Source organism: Protobothrops mucrosquamatus, unplaced genomic scaffold (genome assembly GCF_001527695.2).
Source record: "Protobothrops mucrosquamatus isolate PMUCROS unplaced genomic scaffold, P.Mucros_1.0 scaffold48, whole genome shotgun sequence".
NCBI lineage: Eukaryota > Metazoa > Chordata > Lepidosauria > Squamata > Viperidae > Protobothrops > Protobothrops mucrosquamatus.
In genome coordinates, this window is record NW_015386430.1 from 3347460 (window position 1) to 3367460 (window position 20001).

Genomic DNA, 20001 nt, shown 5'->3' on the forward strand with positions numbered 1-20001 from the left:
TCTTCTTCTTCTTCTTCTTCTTCTTCTTCTTCTTCTTCTTCTTCTTCTTCTTCTTCTTCTTCTTCTTCTTCTTCTTCTTCTTCTTCTTCTTCTTCTTCTTCTTCTTCTTCTTCTTCTTCTTCTTCTTCTTCTTCTTCTTCTTCTTCTTCTTCTTCTTCCAAATAGGTTCATTTATTCAAATGGCTGTGTTGTCAAAGAAAACTTCCTTTTGGTAATGTGATCTGAGAGTAAGGAAAAAAATTGTTTACAGAGCTGGGATTTCCAATTTGCAACAATTCCTCCAACGTACATATTACCTTTGCTATCCAAGGAGCAACATTTCTGCTTGTTTTGGCCCTTCTGTGATTGGGATTCAGTTATACCTGTGTCCAAGAAAGGTCTACAAAACCACCTTAGGATTCTGTGCTGCTATAAATAAGAAAGAAACTTCATTCTTGCTTTGATTTGCCTTCCTGTTGCCTTTACCCACAGCTGCATCTCTAGTTCTTTAGTTCATTTTTTTCTTTAAGAAGAATACTCTTCAAAACTATATTTTATGACAGAAGGAACAAAAAGTAGATTTGTATGGAATGGAGGAGAAATAAATGCAAAATGGCACAACAGAAAGTTATTTAACTCTATACAATCAGGTTAAATATACAAAAAGCAGGTTAAATGCATAATAAGCACATACATTTATTTGCCAAAGACAAAACAAAACCCCAAAATTAAAATGACATTCTTTCCAGTTTGTACATACGGTATAAGATTTGCTTCTTACTGATCAGATTTCTAGGCCACCCATTTGCAAATGACTGTGGGCAGCTTGACTTATACAAGGCCTATAAAATCAACAATAAAAAACGTAACCTAAATAATGTTATCTAGAGGGAACAGAAATCAACAACCAGATGAAAAGAAGAGTAGTACAGAACTTCTACTTAAAGGTAACAGAGTTTCAGTAGATCTTTTGGTAGAGTTCTTATAAAGATGTTCATAAAGAGTCATTTCAGATATTCAGAGGGAACATGTAAAAGCATAAAGTAAACAGGAGGATAAAAGTAAATAGGAGGATTAGAAGATAAGTACAGATCCTGCCACTTGCATTTTCATAAATGGTTCATGTTTATGGCTGAATTAGTGCTAGCCACCAGTTCCTGAGCCAATAGAGAAGGTTATTGAGATAAAATCTCCTGCCTTGATCTTATTCTATAATGTGGTTGGTGAAAGATGCTGTCCTTTTTTCACTACTGAAAGCAGTTTGGTGGCTTACTTTCCTCTCCCATCAAGAGTCAGCAGCAGAAAAACAGCTACCAATAATTCATCTTAATACAGAGTGGAATTGGGTGGGATGAGTTAAGAGGGATGCTTAGCAACCTATCAAGATGCACAATTAGATGTGGCAAGTGCAAGGGGAGTTGTGGGAAGAGGAAGGAGGAAGAACTCGTATCAGCTTTCAGCTACAAATCACACTGGAAACACTTTGACAAATTCATGAGGACATCCAAGAATTGAAAATACGTACTATTTATTGAAGAACGATGGTAAGTATCATAACCAAAAGAATTTCAGCAATTGCAATTCTTCAAGAAGTAACCTTATTATAAAAAATAGATTCTAACTGTCCTACATTCTTTTTTTCTATCCCTCCCACCTAACAGCTGGAAATAGGTTTCCATCTATCCTTTGTTTTTGCAATGGGCAGATTTGTTTTTATCTTTTTAAATGGCATATCTAATGATTTCCACAGCCTCTCTTCTGCATCTGTTACCTCAATAGTGCATGCTGGTAGTGAGTAATCATGTTCTGATCTCTCATGACTGGCAGCACTTGGAAGGTGCCACTGGATGGCCATGGAGAACATGTGCACTATGATGTATTGATAGTACATTGAACTAGAATCATCACCTGGCACCTTAAGCTACCAAAGCCTAACTGGAGTGCTCAAATTGATGTCTGTACTGCCCCCCATGGGGGTACAGGAATAATTAGTGTTGAAAGTACATGAGACTAGGGAGCGCTACTCAGTCATGGAGATACAATAGTTGCACCATTCTTGAGCAAGACTTAGCAGTAATAAGGTAAATTTAAAAAAATGGAAACTTTTGTTGGTAGAAACTGTTGAAAACTGCAACACACATAATGGTGACAAAACTACAGTAACCACGTACTGTATACTTGGCAGAACCTGTCTCTTTCCCAATCTTAGTTGATCTTCTGGGATGCATAGGACTAGCACTCCTATGAACAGAATTTTGTACCTGCATTTAAAAATAGGATCACCCCTCTTTCAAAAAAGTGCTAAATCTATATAACAAAATGCCATGGAAAGCACTGATCAGACATTAAAGCAGGGGTCTCCAAACATGGTAACTTTAAGACTTGTGGACTTTAATCTCAGAATTCCCCAGCTAGCATAGGTCAGCCTGGCTGAGGAATTCTAAGAATTGAAAATCCATAAATCCACAAATCTTAAAGTTGACAACTTTAGAGGGCAGATGTCTCTGTAGAAGTGAGGGGCCCAATCTGTCCTGCAGCCCCAACCCAATGGCCATAGAGAACAATGCCCAGTGATTGATTGGAGGTGAAGGGAGGCGAGGCTTGCTTGCCTGCAGCACCCTAAACTGGCTGATAGACTCCCAACCCATGACTTGAATCAGCCACTGCATGATCAGGGAAGTTGCCAGATAGCCTCCACGCAAACATTGGTTTGGGAGAAGAGGAAAAACTCTAACATTAAGATTGGCTTTAAGCTGCTGGGAAGAGATGAAGACAGTTATAAGGGCATGGGAGGAGAAGTGGTTAGAAAGGTATGTTCATTTTGGGATTGGGGCAAATGAGCAAGAATGGAAAACCAGACTTCTTCAATTGTAGGGAATCCAATGTAATATGAGCAATCTTCTGTTTCTCTCTTCAGCAGCTGCCTATTCTCAAAATACACCCTGGATGCTCAAAGTACCTTTGTATCCAAAAAAAAATCAGAGATTTGGGAAGAAAGAGGAATGTTTATACCTGATTCATTCACATCTGTCTCTCAGTGGAATTACACCAGAGTAATTCCGAGACTTGGCACTGTAGCTCTGTTGTAGCTTCAAAGCCACATTCCCAAATTCCATTTTTGTTTCCAGAAGCACTTTTTTCTTTCAAATGTTCCTGCAAATTTTAGAGATGCAGCCTTGAGCCATTTTAAGCCTGAGACTAGTCTAACAAGTTTTTAAAACTGCTCTTTAAACAGCAACCAAAAAGCAAGGAAAAAGTAGAAATCTCCAGCTTTGTTTACTAGCATGACATTGTCCACTCCAGAGTGCCTTTTTTGTCTTATAATGGAGCCCCAGTCACAGAGAAGGTTTAAAGCATAATTGTACACAAATCTGCCTTGCAGTAACTCAACTCAGCATAGTGGGATCTCCAATAAATATGCCCAGGGCAGGACTTTTTAAAGATATGTGGCTTATTCCAACAGTGGAAGTTTTAAAGAAGAGACTGGACATCCATTAGTCTGAAATGGTATAGGGTTTCCTGCCTGAGCAGGGGGTTGGACTAGATGACCTCCAAGGTACCTTCCAACTTTATTATTTTTATTATTATTATTATTATTATTATTATTATTATTATTATTATTATTATTATTATTATTATTGTTGTTGTTGTTGTTGTTGTTGTTGTTGTTGTTGTTATTATTATTATTATTATTATTATTATTATTATTATTATAGTACAGGAATTGCCCGCAAATTGCCCCATTTCAAGTGAACATTGAAGTTTCTTAGAAAAGTTTCTCTTTCTTCTTTGTCTTCCAAATATCTCTTTGTAAGCTAAAGAGGTCAAGAAAACAAGCTAAGCTTTGTATTAGAAAGTAGGGTATGGGTGACATTAAGCAACTCATCGGAGCTTAACCAGATCATCCCTGAACTTGAATAAGAAGGAATTTCCTGACAGTGAGAATGATTAATCAATGGAACAGCTTTCCTCCGGGAATTGTGGTGCTCCATCACTGGAGGTTTTCAGAAGAAGAGTGGATGGTATAAGATCTCCTGCCTTGGGTAGGAAGTTGGACTAGAAGCTCTGCAAGGTTCCTTCCAGCCCTATGATTTTATGATGTTTTCCCATTGGCCTCTGCAACCTTTTATACAATTAACTCAAAGTAAGCAGCAATTTGGTACGTGGCTCTTGAATTAAAACCAGATAATAAACCATTTAAGATAATACAGATGACATTGAATCAATTGAGAAATGTTTGGGAAAGCAAACCTACTTCACCTCAGTCCCACCACTCCTCTTTTCAGTGCATGTTTACTTACCTTCTTGCAATCGTATATCAAGCAGCATTTTTAACATTTTTGCTTTATTTACTTAAAGTAGAATAATATAAGTCCTTCATGTTTCCCTTGGACAAAAACAATGCCTCCTCATCACCAGCACCCATTGCAACATTCAGGAAATAGATATAAGATTGAATAGATAACTGCTGATGAACAGACCGTCTCAGCCATATATTGAAGCAGTGTTTCTCAACTTTGGCCTCTCTAAGATCTTTGGACTTCAAGTTCCAGAATTCCCCAGCCAGCCATGCTGACTGAGTCATTCTGGGATTTGGAATCCACAGGCCTTAAAGTTGCCGAAATTGAGAAACACTGCATTAGAACCTATTAAAATCTCAGGCCGGTCTTATTTTCACAATCCTAGGCAGACAACATACTTGCATAGCTTGATGATGTTCTGAAAGTTATCTAAGCTTGTTTCAGAAAAAGGTCCTGTAGCATCTCATCTTTAAATGTTCTTCCATGTCCTTGTTTGAAACAATCCAGAACAGTCTTGCATGCCGAAATGTAGCATTCCATGAAAAGCATCAGATTTTCTTAAGAAATTAGCATTTTCTGACAGATTACAAATCCAAGCCAAGCTTTGATTCACTTGTTGCATTTGCACCCCCCATTTAAGCAATTTTGGCTATCTGCTTCAGTCAATTTCAATATCTGGGTATTGATAATTACAATATACACTGAGTCTTCAGAGGGTTCTTGAGTTATGGAGTTTGGGTTTGGGTTGCCTGGAATAGAGAAGACCTTGGTATTTGATGCCCCTAGGCCACATCTGGCCTTTTGACTGTCCCTGTCCAGCCTGTGTGCATTGCTTTTGTTTCAAAGGCAACTGCTTTTTTTCAAAAAAAATTTTTTTACGTATGCATGCCTATGCACTTTTACAGCCCTACTGGTTCAGCCCTCTGCAACAGTCCCAGTTTCTCATGTGGCCCCTTGGGAAAATTAATTGTCCATTCCTGGATTAGAGAGAAATGGCTTTGCTGTTAACATACCCAGGGATGTTACAAACAGAGTACACCATAAACCTGGGTTCTTCAATGTGTGATTAACATTCAAATCAATTGATTCCATTTTAACATTGAGTTTTGCAAAGATATTCTCAAAGATTCACTTGTTGAGATTTTTGTTCACCTTCACTTTAAGATCTCTTTGTTTTATTGAAACCTGGAAATAACACAGTGATCTTTGACCTCCAATATCTGTAGAGGAAATAAACTTCTTTTGGCTTCTCTTTCATCTATTTTTATCATCTACTGTATTTTAATTAAATTGTTACATTAAAACAACTGTTAATAACTCATTGAAAAGACACACAAAGAGAAGTCATGCAAAAGGGTAAGGAATGTTGTTGGAATTTCCTTGTTTTAAAGGTCCCCCCCTTAGTTTTCTATTTCTGGTATCATATTTTGGAATTCATAGCTTGGCTTCCTATTGTAGCACCCCATGGAGTTCTGTTTTTTAAGGGTACTATGCTTACAGCTTTGCGTAGAGGAAACCACAGGAAAAGTTGGTTAGTTATGCAATGTAAGGAATTAATCTTTCAGTCAGTTATATAAACATATACCATATAAACATTATGGCGTGTGTGTGTATTTGTATTATAAAAAATAATTATTTATTTAATAATATGATATATGTAATCAAAAATAACCTGTTCACTGAGATGAAAATGACTGCAACTTTAAGTATATTTCCTTGATGCATTGAATTCCATAGATCAGGCTGTCAAACTGCCAGCCCATGGGCCGGATGCATCATGCCAAAACCATGCCCATCCCATTGCTGGCAATGGAGAAAAAGTCGCGATACGTTGCAACACGTCACGTGACATTGTGAGTTTGACACCCCTGCCATACATATTATTTTTGAAAAATGTACTTAAGGGAAAATCTTACACACTACACTATTGACCCAAATTAAGTTTACATGCAAGATGTTATATCCAAACCTTACTTTGAACATTTTTGGGGATCTATTTATCAGACGAATGTAGGAGAAAGTAGTTTAGTACCTCATTGTCAGTTTTTGCCTTGGATTCCTCTCAGATGCAGTTCTTCCTGAGCCAAGATTACTTTTATTCCCTAAATCTCAGAAAGAATTTGAAGACCGTATCCTCTGATCTTCATTCTTGCCAATTTAGAAATATTGAGAATGAAGAGGGAAACGCCCTTTTCTTCTGAAGTTCAGCATCGGAAAACGTGGCACTCTCATTCCATATGAAAGGAAAGAAAAATAACACACCTCTCCTCATTCGCATCTTCAGATAGATATTTGGAGGTATGATCTCAGATAATTGTGGGGGACATGTAGCCATGAGCTTCAGGCCTTCACTCTAATAAGGCAAGTTTAAATAACTGGCTGACAACCCCAAACCTCATTTATATCTTATTATTGAGCATTGGTGTCTAGGGATGTTGACTGTTGCCTGTTGGGGTGGGGTGAAGGATAAGAAAGTCCAAGGGGTAGCCATGACTATACAGTACAATTGAAGCCCTGCATGGACTGTGACCCATGTAAAATGGGACAGGGCTTTAATTGCCTGGTTGCAGAAATTCTGGCCCAATTGTGGTCATAAATTGAGAACTACCTGTACTCCATCTAGCTTTATAAACCACACATTATTTAATCATGCTGTTCTTTGACCTAACGTGTGGCCAATTGGTTCATGCTGTTTTGCCTTCTATTTTTAAGTAGTATTGGACAGCTCTGGAGGAATTTGCTACAAAATGTTTTCTTTTCAAGGAGCTCTCACTCTCAATCTTACCTGTGTTAACACTTCTGTTTTTATTACTTTGTTAGATTATTTTGTTCCTCTGGGAAATTCAAAAATGCCAGAGATTTCTTTCATCCCACCTGATATATTTACAGAAGAAGCCTGAATAATATGGTTATACTTCACAGAAAGTATTTACCTACGTATATGTTTATATGCTTAAATGAAAGTTGAAGTTTCTATCCAGATTAATTAATTTTGGAGTAAGTTACGACTTTTGCCCTTGCCTAAAAAGATTTAAATACATGAAACCTAATCACAATTATTCATAAACACTCTGAAATGTTGTTTGCATTGAACATTCCTCATTTTATAAAAATCTTATCATCATTTTGGTGGAAGCTTCAAAGAAGCGGAGCTATCAATATACCAGGAACTCTTAATTCTTCCTGTAAATCCTTGAACCCTGTGAAAAATGTAAATATCAAGAATTTTTAGGGTTGAAGTTTTTCTTGATAAAGGTTGTCATTTCCTCAAAATCTCATTAGTTTATGATACATAATAAATTATTAACATGTCAGCCATGTGTATGTACAACTCTTAAAACTAATAACTTTTAAAATGTATTTGATTTAAAAAATTATATCTGCCCATTTCATTTTGGGTCTCAAGGAGAGTTAAAATGTTCATAAAAATACTATTCAGCCATCTAATCATTTAATCCACCCAACACCTAATTTGAAAACTATAAATAGCCGGAATAAAAAGAAATATTTTATGAAAAGAATTCCTCATGATTAAAGTTGTTGTTCAATGTGGAACAGGAGGTGATGGAATCTCCTTCACTGAAGAAGTTTACATAGAAGATGGAGGACCATCTGGTAGAGTTAGATTTCAAGATTCCTTCCAAATGATACATTCTATTAATCTGAAGTCTCTCCTAAAAATAATTTAGAAGACCACTGTCTAGTTCTTAAATAGACTAAAACCCTCACAGAAAAGCAGAATTAGTTCTTGATATTGAGCATGTCTACATTATGCTCCACAAGGTGTCCAGTCAAAAATCTGAAAAAGGAACTGCTAATGGAAAACAGAGGTCCTCTAAAGTGATTGCTTTTATGTGTACATATTGATGTGGATATTGGTAAGGTAAACCATGCACATGCAATATAAGGGGTTCATCAATCAGGGAATGCTTATTATGCGTAATATTATTATCTACCTGACTGGCTTTTATACAGGCATAAAAATCTATTAAAACAAATATTTTCATAAAACCAAGTCTACAACCCTGAGTTTATTGAGTCAGATGCTTTTTTCCCTGGGTGCTTATTCCACAAGTTGCCCATGGTTAAAAACTAGCCTGGGAAGAGTGCCATCCTGTTAATCTTAGATGGTAATTTTGAACACCAGAAGAGCAATAGAGGAAATTGTGGTTATGGCAAGGAGGACTTCTAGCAAGCCACTTTGGCAGATGAGAGGGAATGGTGGTTTTGTCTTACAAAGTTGACTATTTGCAAAAAACACTTTAGTTCAGTTCATTTCAATTACACTACAAATAGTGAATATAACTCCATCTTGGGTATTACACGCTTAATGAAACAGATCTATCAACCAGTGACTGATAAGAAGATGATAGAAGAGGATAAAAATACAATTGGAGATCAATACCAATGACATGAGATCAATATCTTTACATGATGCCCACAATTAAGTGTTAGATTGATACTAGGAGATTCTCAGCTGCAGAAATTCACTATCTTTGGGCTATTCTTCTAGTCCAACTTTCCACATAGGTTTATTGTGGGAAAGATTTGAAAAACTGCTTCAGAAATCACAGAGAGAAAGGAGTTCTTACAGAGACCGTATTCCTCCCCTATTGAGAAATAAAATGTACACATTCATGCTGACTCCTTTGCTGTTTTCCTGGAATATCCACAGGCGTTCTCAGAGATTGTCATGCAAATTTAGGAAAATAAAGTATTTCCAGGATCTCTTTTTTTTAGTGAACTTCACATTGAGTGCCAAAGGTGTCCTCAGGAGGATCAAAGCATCAACATGTAAAATAAAAATAAAAATAAAAAGTGGGGTCTTTCATTTCATGGTGGTGGCTATCACCTTGATTTTTTGAACCCCTGCAGGCAACTCTGTTGTGTGAAATTAATTGTTTTTGCAACTCTCTATCACCATCCAGTAGTGAGTTCCACAACCACATAGTAAGGAAAATACAAAAGTGATCTTCGAATGAAAAGAAGAAATTCAAACTTGTATAGTTAAGTTATTGTCAAAACTTTGGAAACACCTTACCACACATGAAGGGACGAGTGTATCTAAGATTTGCCTATGCTAATTTATATGTACATCTGATAAATATGACCACGGTTATCTTAAACAGAAATTTACCTTTCAGCCTAATAATGAAGATGGTGACTTAATTTGCCTGCTGACTACTGATACATAATATTTAGGCCCCTGTTCTCCCTAAATGAAATTGGAGTTGACAGCCCTTCAAATAGAAGAGACCTTCATCTGACAGATTCTTTTCTGAAAATAGGATACTTGCTTGGGTGTCCATGACATGGGCAAGGGGTCAAATAATGTTAAATGTTATGATTTAAACTATGTAGATCACGGAATTCATATTGTTTCTGCTATGCTGTTAGGATGCATGTGGTCTTATTGTGATTTGCTTTAGATTCCTATAGATACATGGCCGCATTCCTTCATTTGCATCTCTCACTTTGTCCACATCATGATTCTCTCAATACTCCTTGAAATATCTTGCAGATTAACAACTTGAAAATATGTGCTGGTTGGAAATCACTGAGGACTTACTGCTTGAGCAATTTCTTTTTGAGAATAGCATGCATTTTATTGAGCCTTTTCCTGAATTGGCTTTGACAGCTTGAATGGAATCTCAGGTTCCTCCTCCCATGAAAATCTGCTACCATGAATGTTAGAAGGCAGGAAGTTTATTGAAGGAAGAGTTAATTAGATTTCTTCCAGCCTAATCAAAATAAATATCCATGGATTGTATGAAAAGTGCTAATCATCTAAAAGATGCTAAAATGATAACTATCTGAGGTATGGAAAGATGAAACCACAGGTCCCTGACATCTCTGCTCTCTTTCTTGTCTTTGGCATTGGTCTTTGAATGCAATCTACCTAACTAAATATTGACAGGGTCATTCTTTTTTGTTTCAAGATATACTTTTCCCTGGCTTTTAAAGTAGTGTTGCCCAAACTTTAAAGCTGTTTTCTCTACCCTGCTGCTCTTGTTAGCTGGTTTAGGGATTATGGAAGTGGGATTTCAACACACTTGAAGGCACCAGGTTGGGGTGGGACTACTTTAAAGTAACGATCTATTGTCTTACTGCTGCAGTTGAGAAAAAGGGCAGACAGAGAAGCTACACAGTTAGATATACAATCTTTCTGCCTGATGCTTAGTGTTCCTTTTGTGCAAAACGTTTGTAAAGATTTGCAGAGATACAGAGCCAATGTGAGAACAACACTTGTCCTGAGAGAAGGTATGTAACCTACTCGCTCTTTCCCCACCCCCTTTTACTCCTGTGCACTTTTCTGGCAGACATCCTTGAGCCTTTGAGACGGATGTGAGAGAATTTCAGTCCTCACTGGAAAACAAGCCAACTAAACATAACAGATTACATCAGCTCAGGCTTTTCAATTCCTGGATGGTAGCAGTGTGCTAATCCAAACTTCATCCTGGATTTCGCAAAGTAAAACAAGGGAGGCTGGCAAGAGGACAGATTGAGGAAACTGACGACGGCAGGCCTTGTGGGCAAGAGGCTGTATAAAGCTCCAAAATTTGTAAGCTGATCTTCAGAACTTCCACACTGGGTTCTTCACTCCTGCATCCCTGAGCAGAAGACATCTGACTGAACTTTTGCAACCTGTCATTGAGGACAGTGGAATTGGTCTTTCATCACACCATGACCACTTTTCTGGTGCTCGCTCTCCTTCTGGTACCCATGCATGTCAGAGCTACCTGGAGTGCCAAGTATGCAGTAGATTGTCCGGAATCCTGTAACAGCAGTGAATGTAAAAACCCGCAGCATTGTAAGCGGACTGTGTTGGATGACTGTGGCTGTTGTAGGGTGTGTGCTGCAGCTCTGGGAGAAACTTGCTACCGGACAGTTGCAGGAATGGATGGTGTCAAATGTGGACCCGGACTGAAGTGCCAATTTTTTTCTGAAGAAGATGATTTTGGAGATGAGTTTGGTATCTGCAAAGGTAAAGAATGGTCATTGGATAACATTAACCTGATAATTAATGGTCAATGTATAGCTGTTGGAAATTGCTCCAATATATATATAATTATCCTATTTATCCTATGCTGAAGTAGGAAAAAGTAGTTATTGGTTTTATTCATATACCTAGCACAGGTATCTTCATTTTACCAGATGCTGTAAAATGGTTTATAATTTCTCTGCTTAGCAGACTGGAAAAGAATTGTCTAAAGTAGCCAAGACAATGAGCATTTAATCCTAATTCTACTGGCACTCTATTACCCACAGGGAAACAATATGCAAATATTGCCTGGGAAATTTATAAAAGTATTTCAAAAGTGCTTAGGTCAATATTCTTTCCCAGAGATATATAATGAATATTATATGTGCTGCAATCAAGAGAATAACACCTGCATTTTATAACATGGATATAAACTTTGGAAGGAAGGCATAGATATGGTGATTGTATACCAAACAATCCCAATAGTTCCCTTTTACAATACTTTCAAAACAGCGGATGTGAGGTTTTGAGGTTCTTAATAATATTCCCTTGTCCCCTGTATTTTTTCCAAATTTAAAATATATTTGCTGTTGCAGTCAGAAATGCAATCCTATTAAAACAGGCATTTTATGGGATATACGTATTATTACAGAGGTAAACTGTGAGTGAAGTGATTTTTGTGGTTTTTAAGAAAGGAGAAGATAAGCTAAACGTTCTGACAAAATAAATAGTTTCAATTTATTCCATATATAACTTCAGTGACATCACTTATTTGCAAATAGCAATACGACTCTACTCTGCACACCTTTCTTACTTTTTCTGATGTTCATTTGGAGTATGTCCTACACCATTGTGTTCAATGCAGTTTACTCCTAGGTGAATATCTGCAGACTTTGAACATTAAAGTCCAAACACAATTATTGGAGAATGATTTTCTTCAATAATTAGTTTGATCATCAATCTATTTTAATGACTTTGATTTTTTTTAAAGTGTTCAAAGCATTTGTGGTATCTCACCAAAGAAACACCTTAGATTGCTGGGTATTTTAACTTGGAAACGAGAGAGAGATAGATAGATAGAGAGAGAGAGAGGAGACCCCTTCTTACAAAAGCAAACTAAATAAAGATAGCGCATGGCGGGTGCCCACTGGGCACAGAATACAAAATAAAAACTGGAAAAGGACATAGATAAAACAAACCTCAGAGGCTTCTAACTCTGAACAGCAACCTCTGAACCCACATCTTGCTCTTCAATAAATAAACAAGGCTACCAGGAAGATTTTAAACTCCCACTAGAGGATTAATAATGTTGATATACTCCCCTTCTCCTTTAAAATATGCTGGGAGATAATAAGGATCCTTCAGTTTCTAAAATATACTGTAGACATTTGAATGTCTTTACAGAGATTTTCTTGACTGCTAAGAACAATTTATGTAACTATCAGGACACTGCCAATAGGAAGTAAGAGAATGAGATGCTTCTGTAATCCAAAATAAACATTCTGAACATTCTTTCTCTCTCCACTTTCCTTTGACAGAATATAATTTTCTATCTCCTGTCTAAACTGCTAAATCCAGTTCAATCTATTTATTTATTTATTTATATAACCTGTAAATAGGTTATTAGCTCTTGCAAACATGGAGGTTTCTCCGTATGTCCTTCTTCTACTAAGAGCAAAGAAAAAAAAAGATTTCTGTCATTCAAATAATCATTTTTAGTCATATAAGATGTAAGCTTGCATTGTAAACAGATAGACATATAAATCTGCTTTAAAGTATAACATGTTTTTTATGTTTTTTACAACTTCATAATACCAATGTTGATGATGATAGTATATCTTGCTTTCCTGCTTATATTAGTACCTAAAAGCTGGTTAATATATCATGTATTGCTGTGTGCTAAAGCAATTGACACTTTCCAACTAGACTGAATTATTTCGTTTAAATAAATTGCATGTTGGAAAAGGCCCACACATATTGTAGTCATTAAAGTTTTGATCTATCTAGATTCAAACGTCAATTTTAGATGTTGATTCAAATCTCAATTCAAGAAGAATGCTTTGGACAATCAACCTAAATATCTCACAAGGTTGTTAAAATAGTGAGAGACAGCAACTGCATATCCTTCACTTAGGTGCTTGGAACAAGCATGAATAACAATAAAACAAAATAACTGTTTTTTTAACGATACAGTATTGAGCAAAGTATAGAATAACTTAATTTTACCAGAACAAAATCAACAAAACCATGGCTAGTAGTAACAATAGGACTGTCAGGTCAGAACTGCAAAAAGCCATGTGACCACTAGATGGGAGCAAAGAGACTCAGAAAATAAACCAATTGCTACCGTCCAGTGGCTATCTACCGTATATTTTTGCATTGGAGATAACCACTGTAGGTAAGAAGGAAAGACCAGGGTTAAACATTGCTTTTCAGGCATACTCTCTAGCCTTGAGGAGAAAAAACCCGTCACACTCTTACAATAATGTTAATCTGTTAGAAGAAAAGGTGAAGTTCTAGAAGGCCATACCAAACCTCTAGAATCAACTAAATGGGGATGACAGACATTTTTGTAATACTTATAAACAGACATTTTGGCACCTGAAGTGGAACAGAAAGTTCTGTCTTTCTTACATTCCAAAGTCAAAATGCAGCATACTCAAATTTAGCTAAATTAGTTTGTCAAGGCCATAATAATGCATTAGATAAGTAATAATTTGTCAAGACTTCCCCACTCCCTCAGTCTGAATCATATTTACATTCAGCTGATTTTTTTTTATTAAAAAGTTGCTCTGGTAAATATTGCAACACTTTTTCTCTTAAAAGATTTAAATGAATAGCACAGGCATCCATTGGGCCCATGAGGATGGGGAGAAAATGTCAAGATGGCACCCATGACCCTCTCCTCCTTTTTATGTGTGTCATGACACAGATGCCCCTGTAACAAGCATCTTTGTTAAAGAGGCATTGCCCCTTATTTTTGTGTTAGCTAAATATTATGGAAACTCCCTTGGTGGTATCAACAGTTTAAAACCATGGGGGGGGGGGAAGCTGTCTTCAAAGGTGACAGATACTTCCTTGTAGAGGTTTTAAGCAGAGCCTGCTTAGAGATGAGGAAAGATTGCTATAGCCACAGATTTTGGCATCATGGAAAAATTGGATTAAATGACATCCAACCCCTTCCAGCTCATTGTAGGAAAGGATGTATCTTTTTTGAAAATGATATGCATGTACACACGAACATGCCATATGAAAACAAGGAATATGTTTATTGTCTCAAGCTTCATTTATTTTTCCCTGCTATTTCAATATTAATACAGTCCCAGGTCCAGTGGGATTGTTCTAATATCACTCTGTGCAAACAAACTTCAAATGAAAAGAAAATATAGAGAAATAATGTGGGTAATAGGACTAGTCTGTGTACTGATTGATGTGGGCAATTTTTATACCTAGCCAACTTTATCAACTCCTCCCAAATTTGTATTTTAAAAGGCTGAAATCTGGGATTAACCTCTTGGAGGGGAAAAAGAATATAGAGTTGAAGAAAACATATTCATAGAATTTTTCAAGGAACAAAGATAATTTATTTGCAATCTTGGAAATGTAGGAAGATAAATATGTGAACACTGCTATAATAAATTTTCAAGTTATTATATGATGAAGACCTTAGACAAGCATTCCTCATTTGGCATTCCCCGTTCTGTTGGAACACAACTCTCATAATTCCTAGGAAGATTGGTCACTAGGAGTTCCAGGAATTGCAATTCAGTATTTCTGACAAAACATTCTTTTGAGAGAAAGAGGCCTTAAATGAAGAGATGACATTTTATACTATCCAAGAATGAGTACTGTTGAATCTAGTGAGGTTTACTAAATAAACAGAAAATAAAAATAATTGTGAAATAATAGATTAGTTTGTAAAAATTGTGTATATTTGTGAGTGTGAATCTTTTGCATATTCTTAAAGGGAATGCTATACTCACTGTGATTTAATTCCATGGTATACATGCCTATTCAGTAAATTCAAAGAGAACAGAGGCGACTATATTTAGAGTTGCATTCATAACATTCTACTTAATTGTTTAATTATCAAATTTGCATGCTGCTGAATCTTTTAGACTCATGGTGGCTTACAAAATGCTAATGTAGAACAAAATGATTCTGCAATATAATAAAAGTTTAAAGCATAGTAATATGTCTATTCTTTTCTAATATTTTACTTCCAGAGTGTCCCTATGGTACTTATGGGTTGGATTGTCTAAGAACCTGCAGCTGTCCATCTGGCATTTGTGACAGAGTAACTGGAAAGTGTGTAAAATTTTCTTTTTTCCAATTGGCTGCATCAAAACCTCCCCACCAACGAAAATTACTGCCACCTGCAGGTAAATCTAATTGCATACATTTCTTAAGGGTATAAAGCATTAGAAGATTTGTCCATGCCAAGGTATTCTCATTTGCAAATTGTATTGAATTAATTGAGCTGTGCATCACAATTGTACCCTAGTGAACCTCCTGGTAAATAACAATCCCATGATGCTTTGCTTCAAGAAATATTTGACCCCGGTAATTATTTATTGGTTCAGAATTCAATAAATGCATACAGAGAAGACTGTTGAAACTTAATAGGCATGAGGCATGAGCTTTAGTAATACTGTTGTTGTAATTAAAGAATGATTACTACTTCCCTGATTATTCCTGACCTCCCAACTCCTGCTGTGCTGCCTCATTGTGGCAGCAGGATATTCCTAGGAGGATGAGCAAAAAATTCTGGAGTGTATGCCAAAAATATATATTCCCAGCAAGGTCACCCAAGATGTTAAGGCCCTCCCATTTGCCCCGCTAAAGCTATATTGGCAACAGTGATTTAGGAAGATGATGGAGGCAAGTGATCACTGTACTGACACTGGCAAAGGCATCAATTCATACTCTGTGGGAGGAGGCTTAAGTAAACCAGTTCTATATTTTTTACCAAGATAACCACATGGATAGAAATTCTAAGAGTCAACAATGACTTGATGGCACATAATCAATTGTCTGATTATCTGAATTAAATACTTTATTGAAGCACTGAGCATCACATTTGAATATTAATATTTGGATTCTTATGGAAAGCTTGGGAGATTTATATCATTACAAATTTGTTCTATAAAAATATTGACATTCCCATCTCTCTTACTTGAACATTATCTCTGAAATTACATGAGCAAATGTAAAATCAAATCTTCATGATTCAGTTCATAAGATTCCATGATTCAGTTCAGTTCCCATGATTCAGTTCACTAAAGGGTTTAAGGCAGTGGTTCTCAACCTTTTTAATGCCGCGACCCCAACCGGTCATAAGTCGAGGACTAAACCGGTCGTAAGTCGAGGACTAAACTGGTCATAAGTCGAGGACTAAACCGGTCGTAAGTCAAGGACTACCCAACCGGTCATAAGTCGAGGACTTTCCCTGCCCGGGAGCGCCGCGCATGCGTGGTTCCGCCCCCTGCGCCGGCCGAGGCGTAGCTGGCAAGCGGCAGAGACAGAGCAGGCCGACCACCAGCTGGCCCAGCTCAAGGGAGGTAAGGCACCCCCCGGAAAAGGGGACCCCCGTGAAATGGTCGATCGACCCCAAATGGGGTCGCGACCCATAGGTTGAGAACCGCTGGTTTAACGGTTTCCCTGTCCAGCTGAGGCTGACTCAGGGGGACGGTGCTCATCTCTGATTCTCAGTCTAGGGCAGGGGTAGTCAACCTTGGCTCTTTTATGACTTGTGGACTTCAATTCCCAGAACTCCTGAGCCAGCTTAGCTGGCTCAGGAATTCTGGGAGTTGAAGTCCACGAGTCATAAAAGAGCCAAGATTGACTACCCCTGGTCTAGGGAGTCACTGTTGTCCGGGAGACGCTCCCATCATCATGTGGCCAGCACGAAAGAGCATCACAATGTGTTGAGAATGGACATGATATTTAAAGTTCTTGATTCAGACAAAAAGTTAGTTGAAAATCTGTATCTGGATTTTTAAAAAAAACTAATCCCCCGTTTTTTTCTCTTTTAAACTTTCAGAGAATGACATGGGATCTGGTGATGGTAATTCGGTAGAAGAGGATTTTGTGAAGGAAAAAGTCATTCACTCTCCAATCGTCAAATGGCTAAATCCTCGCTGATATTAGCCAATGTGGGTTAGATTTCTAACCCATGCTTTCTTCTAATAATGAATGTTCAACAAACCACTTTAAAAACAGTAGATCTCTTGCAGAGGAAATGTTAATTTTTTTTAAAGAAGACTCAGTTTATGTATCTTTGGGAAAAGATTGAATTTCAGTAAGAAACTGTGTACAGTGTACATGATTTTTAGAAATATCTTCTGAATACTATATGAATCATGAATCCTTGAATGTAAAATATAGTTGGAACTTGCATATTGCTGGCGCTTACATATATATTGAAAAACATGTATATCTTATTTTTTAACATTCTCAATTCTATATTTCCTGCACAAAATATTTATTCAGCAAAGAATTAAAAATAGTATGGGGAATAAAAATTAGTATATGTACTGTTGACTGAAATCCTAATTCCAGCAGTAGAGTAACAATAATACAGGTAATAACTGTTGAATATGGAACCAGCCTTAATTCTGAATCCTATACATATTATTTGCTAGCAATACAGTAGGACTTCCTTTTCTATTAAACATTCAGAGAATTTACTTTATGGCCACAGTCTTATTCAGAGCTAAAACATAGACTAAACAAGACTTTTAACTGTTACCAATTAGCTTTACCCACATTCAGTTCTTTTGACTCCCAATAGGTCTCCCGTTCATCTCTGAGTTACTACTACTTTAGCACCACTAGCCTCAAAGATTAGTTCTCTTCTGTTGAAATCAAAGAAGACGGTAAAAGCTTTAAGCATGACTGGTCTTAACAATTACCTTCCTTATGGGTAACTTATTTGTGAAAATTAAATTGTGAAGGCTCTGTGTCTTATAATGTATTTATTGCGGTTAAATTCATGTTCCCTTTTGCAGTCAATCAAACTTAGTCTGGCTTGAATTGTGCTGGCTTGAATTGTAAAGCTGAACTGTGTATCTGAAGATTGCAGCTCACAATAAGAGTGCCAATACAATCAACATTACAGAAGTGCAAACACTTACTCTCTAAGTTAATGGATCATTTGAAGGCAAATAAGATTTGAGGCTCCTTCAGGAATTCTGAGTTGCATAAAAAGAAGAAAATTGCTTGTATGGTTTGGTGGGCAGGATGAAAGAGTTTATTTAAATGGTGTTGTGAATATTTACATGAGTATAACTCTTTTGTTGTTTGCTTTGCCAAATATGACGAATCCTTCAAAATTGTGTAACTAACTAACTGTTATTATAATATAAGATTGTATTTCTATAGTTGTTCCTGTTAATGTAATTAATCCTTAATAAAATGGATAAAGCTATTGCTTTCACATTCTGCGTTCTGTCCAAGTTTAATTTAATTTATTTAAATTAATTTAATTCAACATACAGACAGTTTAACCTTGGGTATGCAAACTTGCTCCTTCATTCTGATATTTTTGCACCAAAGACAAATATATAGTTCAGGTGGGGCTATCCTCCTTTTTGTCCTCATGTCCTCTGCCCAGAAGGCATAGCCTTAAAGTCGAATACTGTCTGGCTTTTTGAGTGTCTTCTGTATGGTGTGGGGTGGATTTGGACTATTTTCACAACAGCAGTCATTCACACTTTCATGTATTGTGATCTTGTAAATTATCTGTTTCTTTTTTCTTTTGTCCTTCCACAGACTCAACAGCCTAGATTTACATAATTTATTTCCTGATTTTAGCAATAAGCTTTAATCCAGCCCCTTCAAATCTATGATCAGTGTAGTCCAGTGATGGCGAACCTTTTAGAGACCGAGTGCCCAAACTGCAACCCAAAACCCACTTATTTATCGCCGGGTGCCAGGTGGGCGTGGCCCACTTGGTGGTCATGGCTGTGGTGGTCATGGCAGATTGGGTGGGTGTGGTCAAGGTGGGATGCCTGCGGGCCAGGCAGGGTTGGGGGAGATCCAGGGGGTCTCTGGCAGGTGGGGCAGTGGGCAGGAGGCAGGAGGCTTGTCCTGTGGGGTGAGGTGAGGCAAGGCGGGGGTGCCATTGTCACAGGGCAAGGTGAGATGGGCCGGGGCGGCTGCTGCTTGACACCATCGGTTCCTGCACACAGAGGCAGCAAGCACATGGATGTTGGGATGCATCTGGCCATGTGGGACCTCAGCAGGAGGCTGGTTGAAGAGGGATGGTTGCCATCTCTAGGGCATGGTGCGTGTGCCCATAGAGAGGGCTCTGAGTACAGCCTCTGGCACGCGTGCCATAGGTTCACCACCACTGGTGTAGTCCCTAGACTTGTCGTATATTTCTTTGGTGAACTTTGAAAAGCACACTGTTGTCAATTCTATATTATTATTAGCACATATCCTTAAAAATAAATATTTGTTGGAAAAACATTGCAATTGAAAAACCAGTGTTTCTAAAACTGGAAAAAGTACTTTCGTATACATGTGGGCCTAATTTTTTTTTTTGGGAGGGGGATCTCATTTGATCTCCTTTCCATTCTTACATCATAGGCAATCTCATTATTTTGAAAGGATTTAACCAAACAGGATGGCAATTTGGGAATTTGAAGTCCTAAACATCTAGGGGGTAGTAGTTTGGGAAAGGCTGAGGCAAATGACGATATGTACTCAATAATTTTAGAAACTTTGTTTATGGCA

General features: G+C 37.3%; 1 protein-coding gene across 1 annotated transcript; it reads left to right on the plus strand.

Moving 5' to 3' along the window:
- The first annotated feature begins 10889 nt into the window (after positions 1 to 10889).
- ESM1 (endothelial cell specific molecule 1) lies at positions 10890 to 18683 on the plus strand. Its single transcript, XM_015811778.1, has 3 exons — positions 10890 to 11265; positions 15489 to 15644; positions 17306 to 18683. Exons 1-3 carry the CDS (start codon positions 10965 to 10967, stop codon positions 17404 to 17406), a joined length of 558 nt encoding a protein of 185 aa, XP_015667264.1. The 5' UTR covers positions 10890 to 10964; the 3' UTR covers positions 17407 to 18683.
- The last annotated feature ends 1318 nt before the right edge of the window (positions 18684 to 20001 follow it).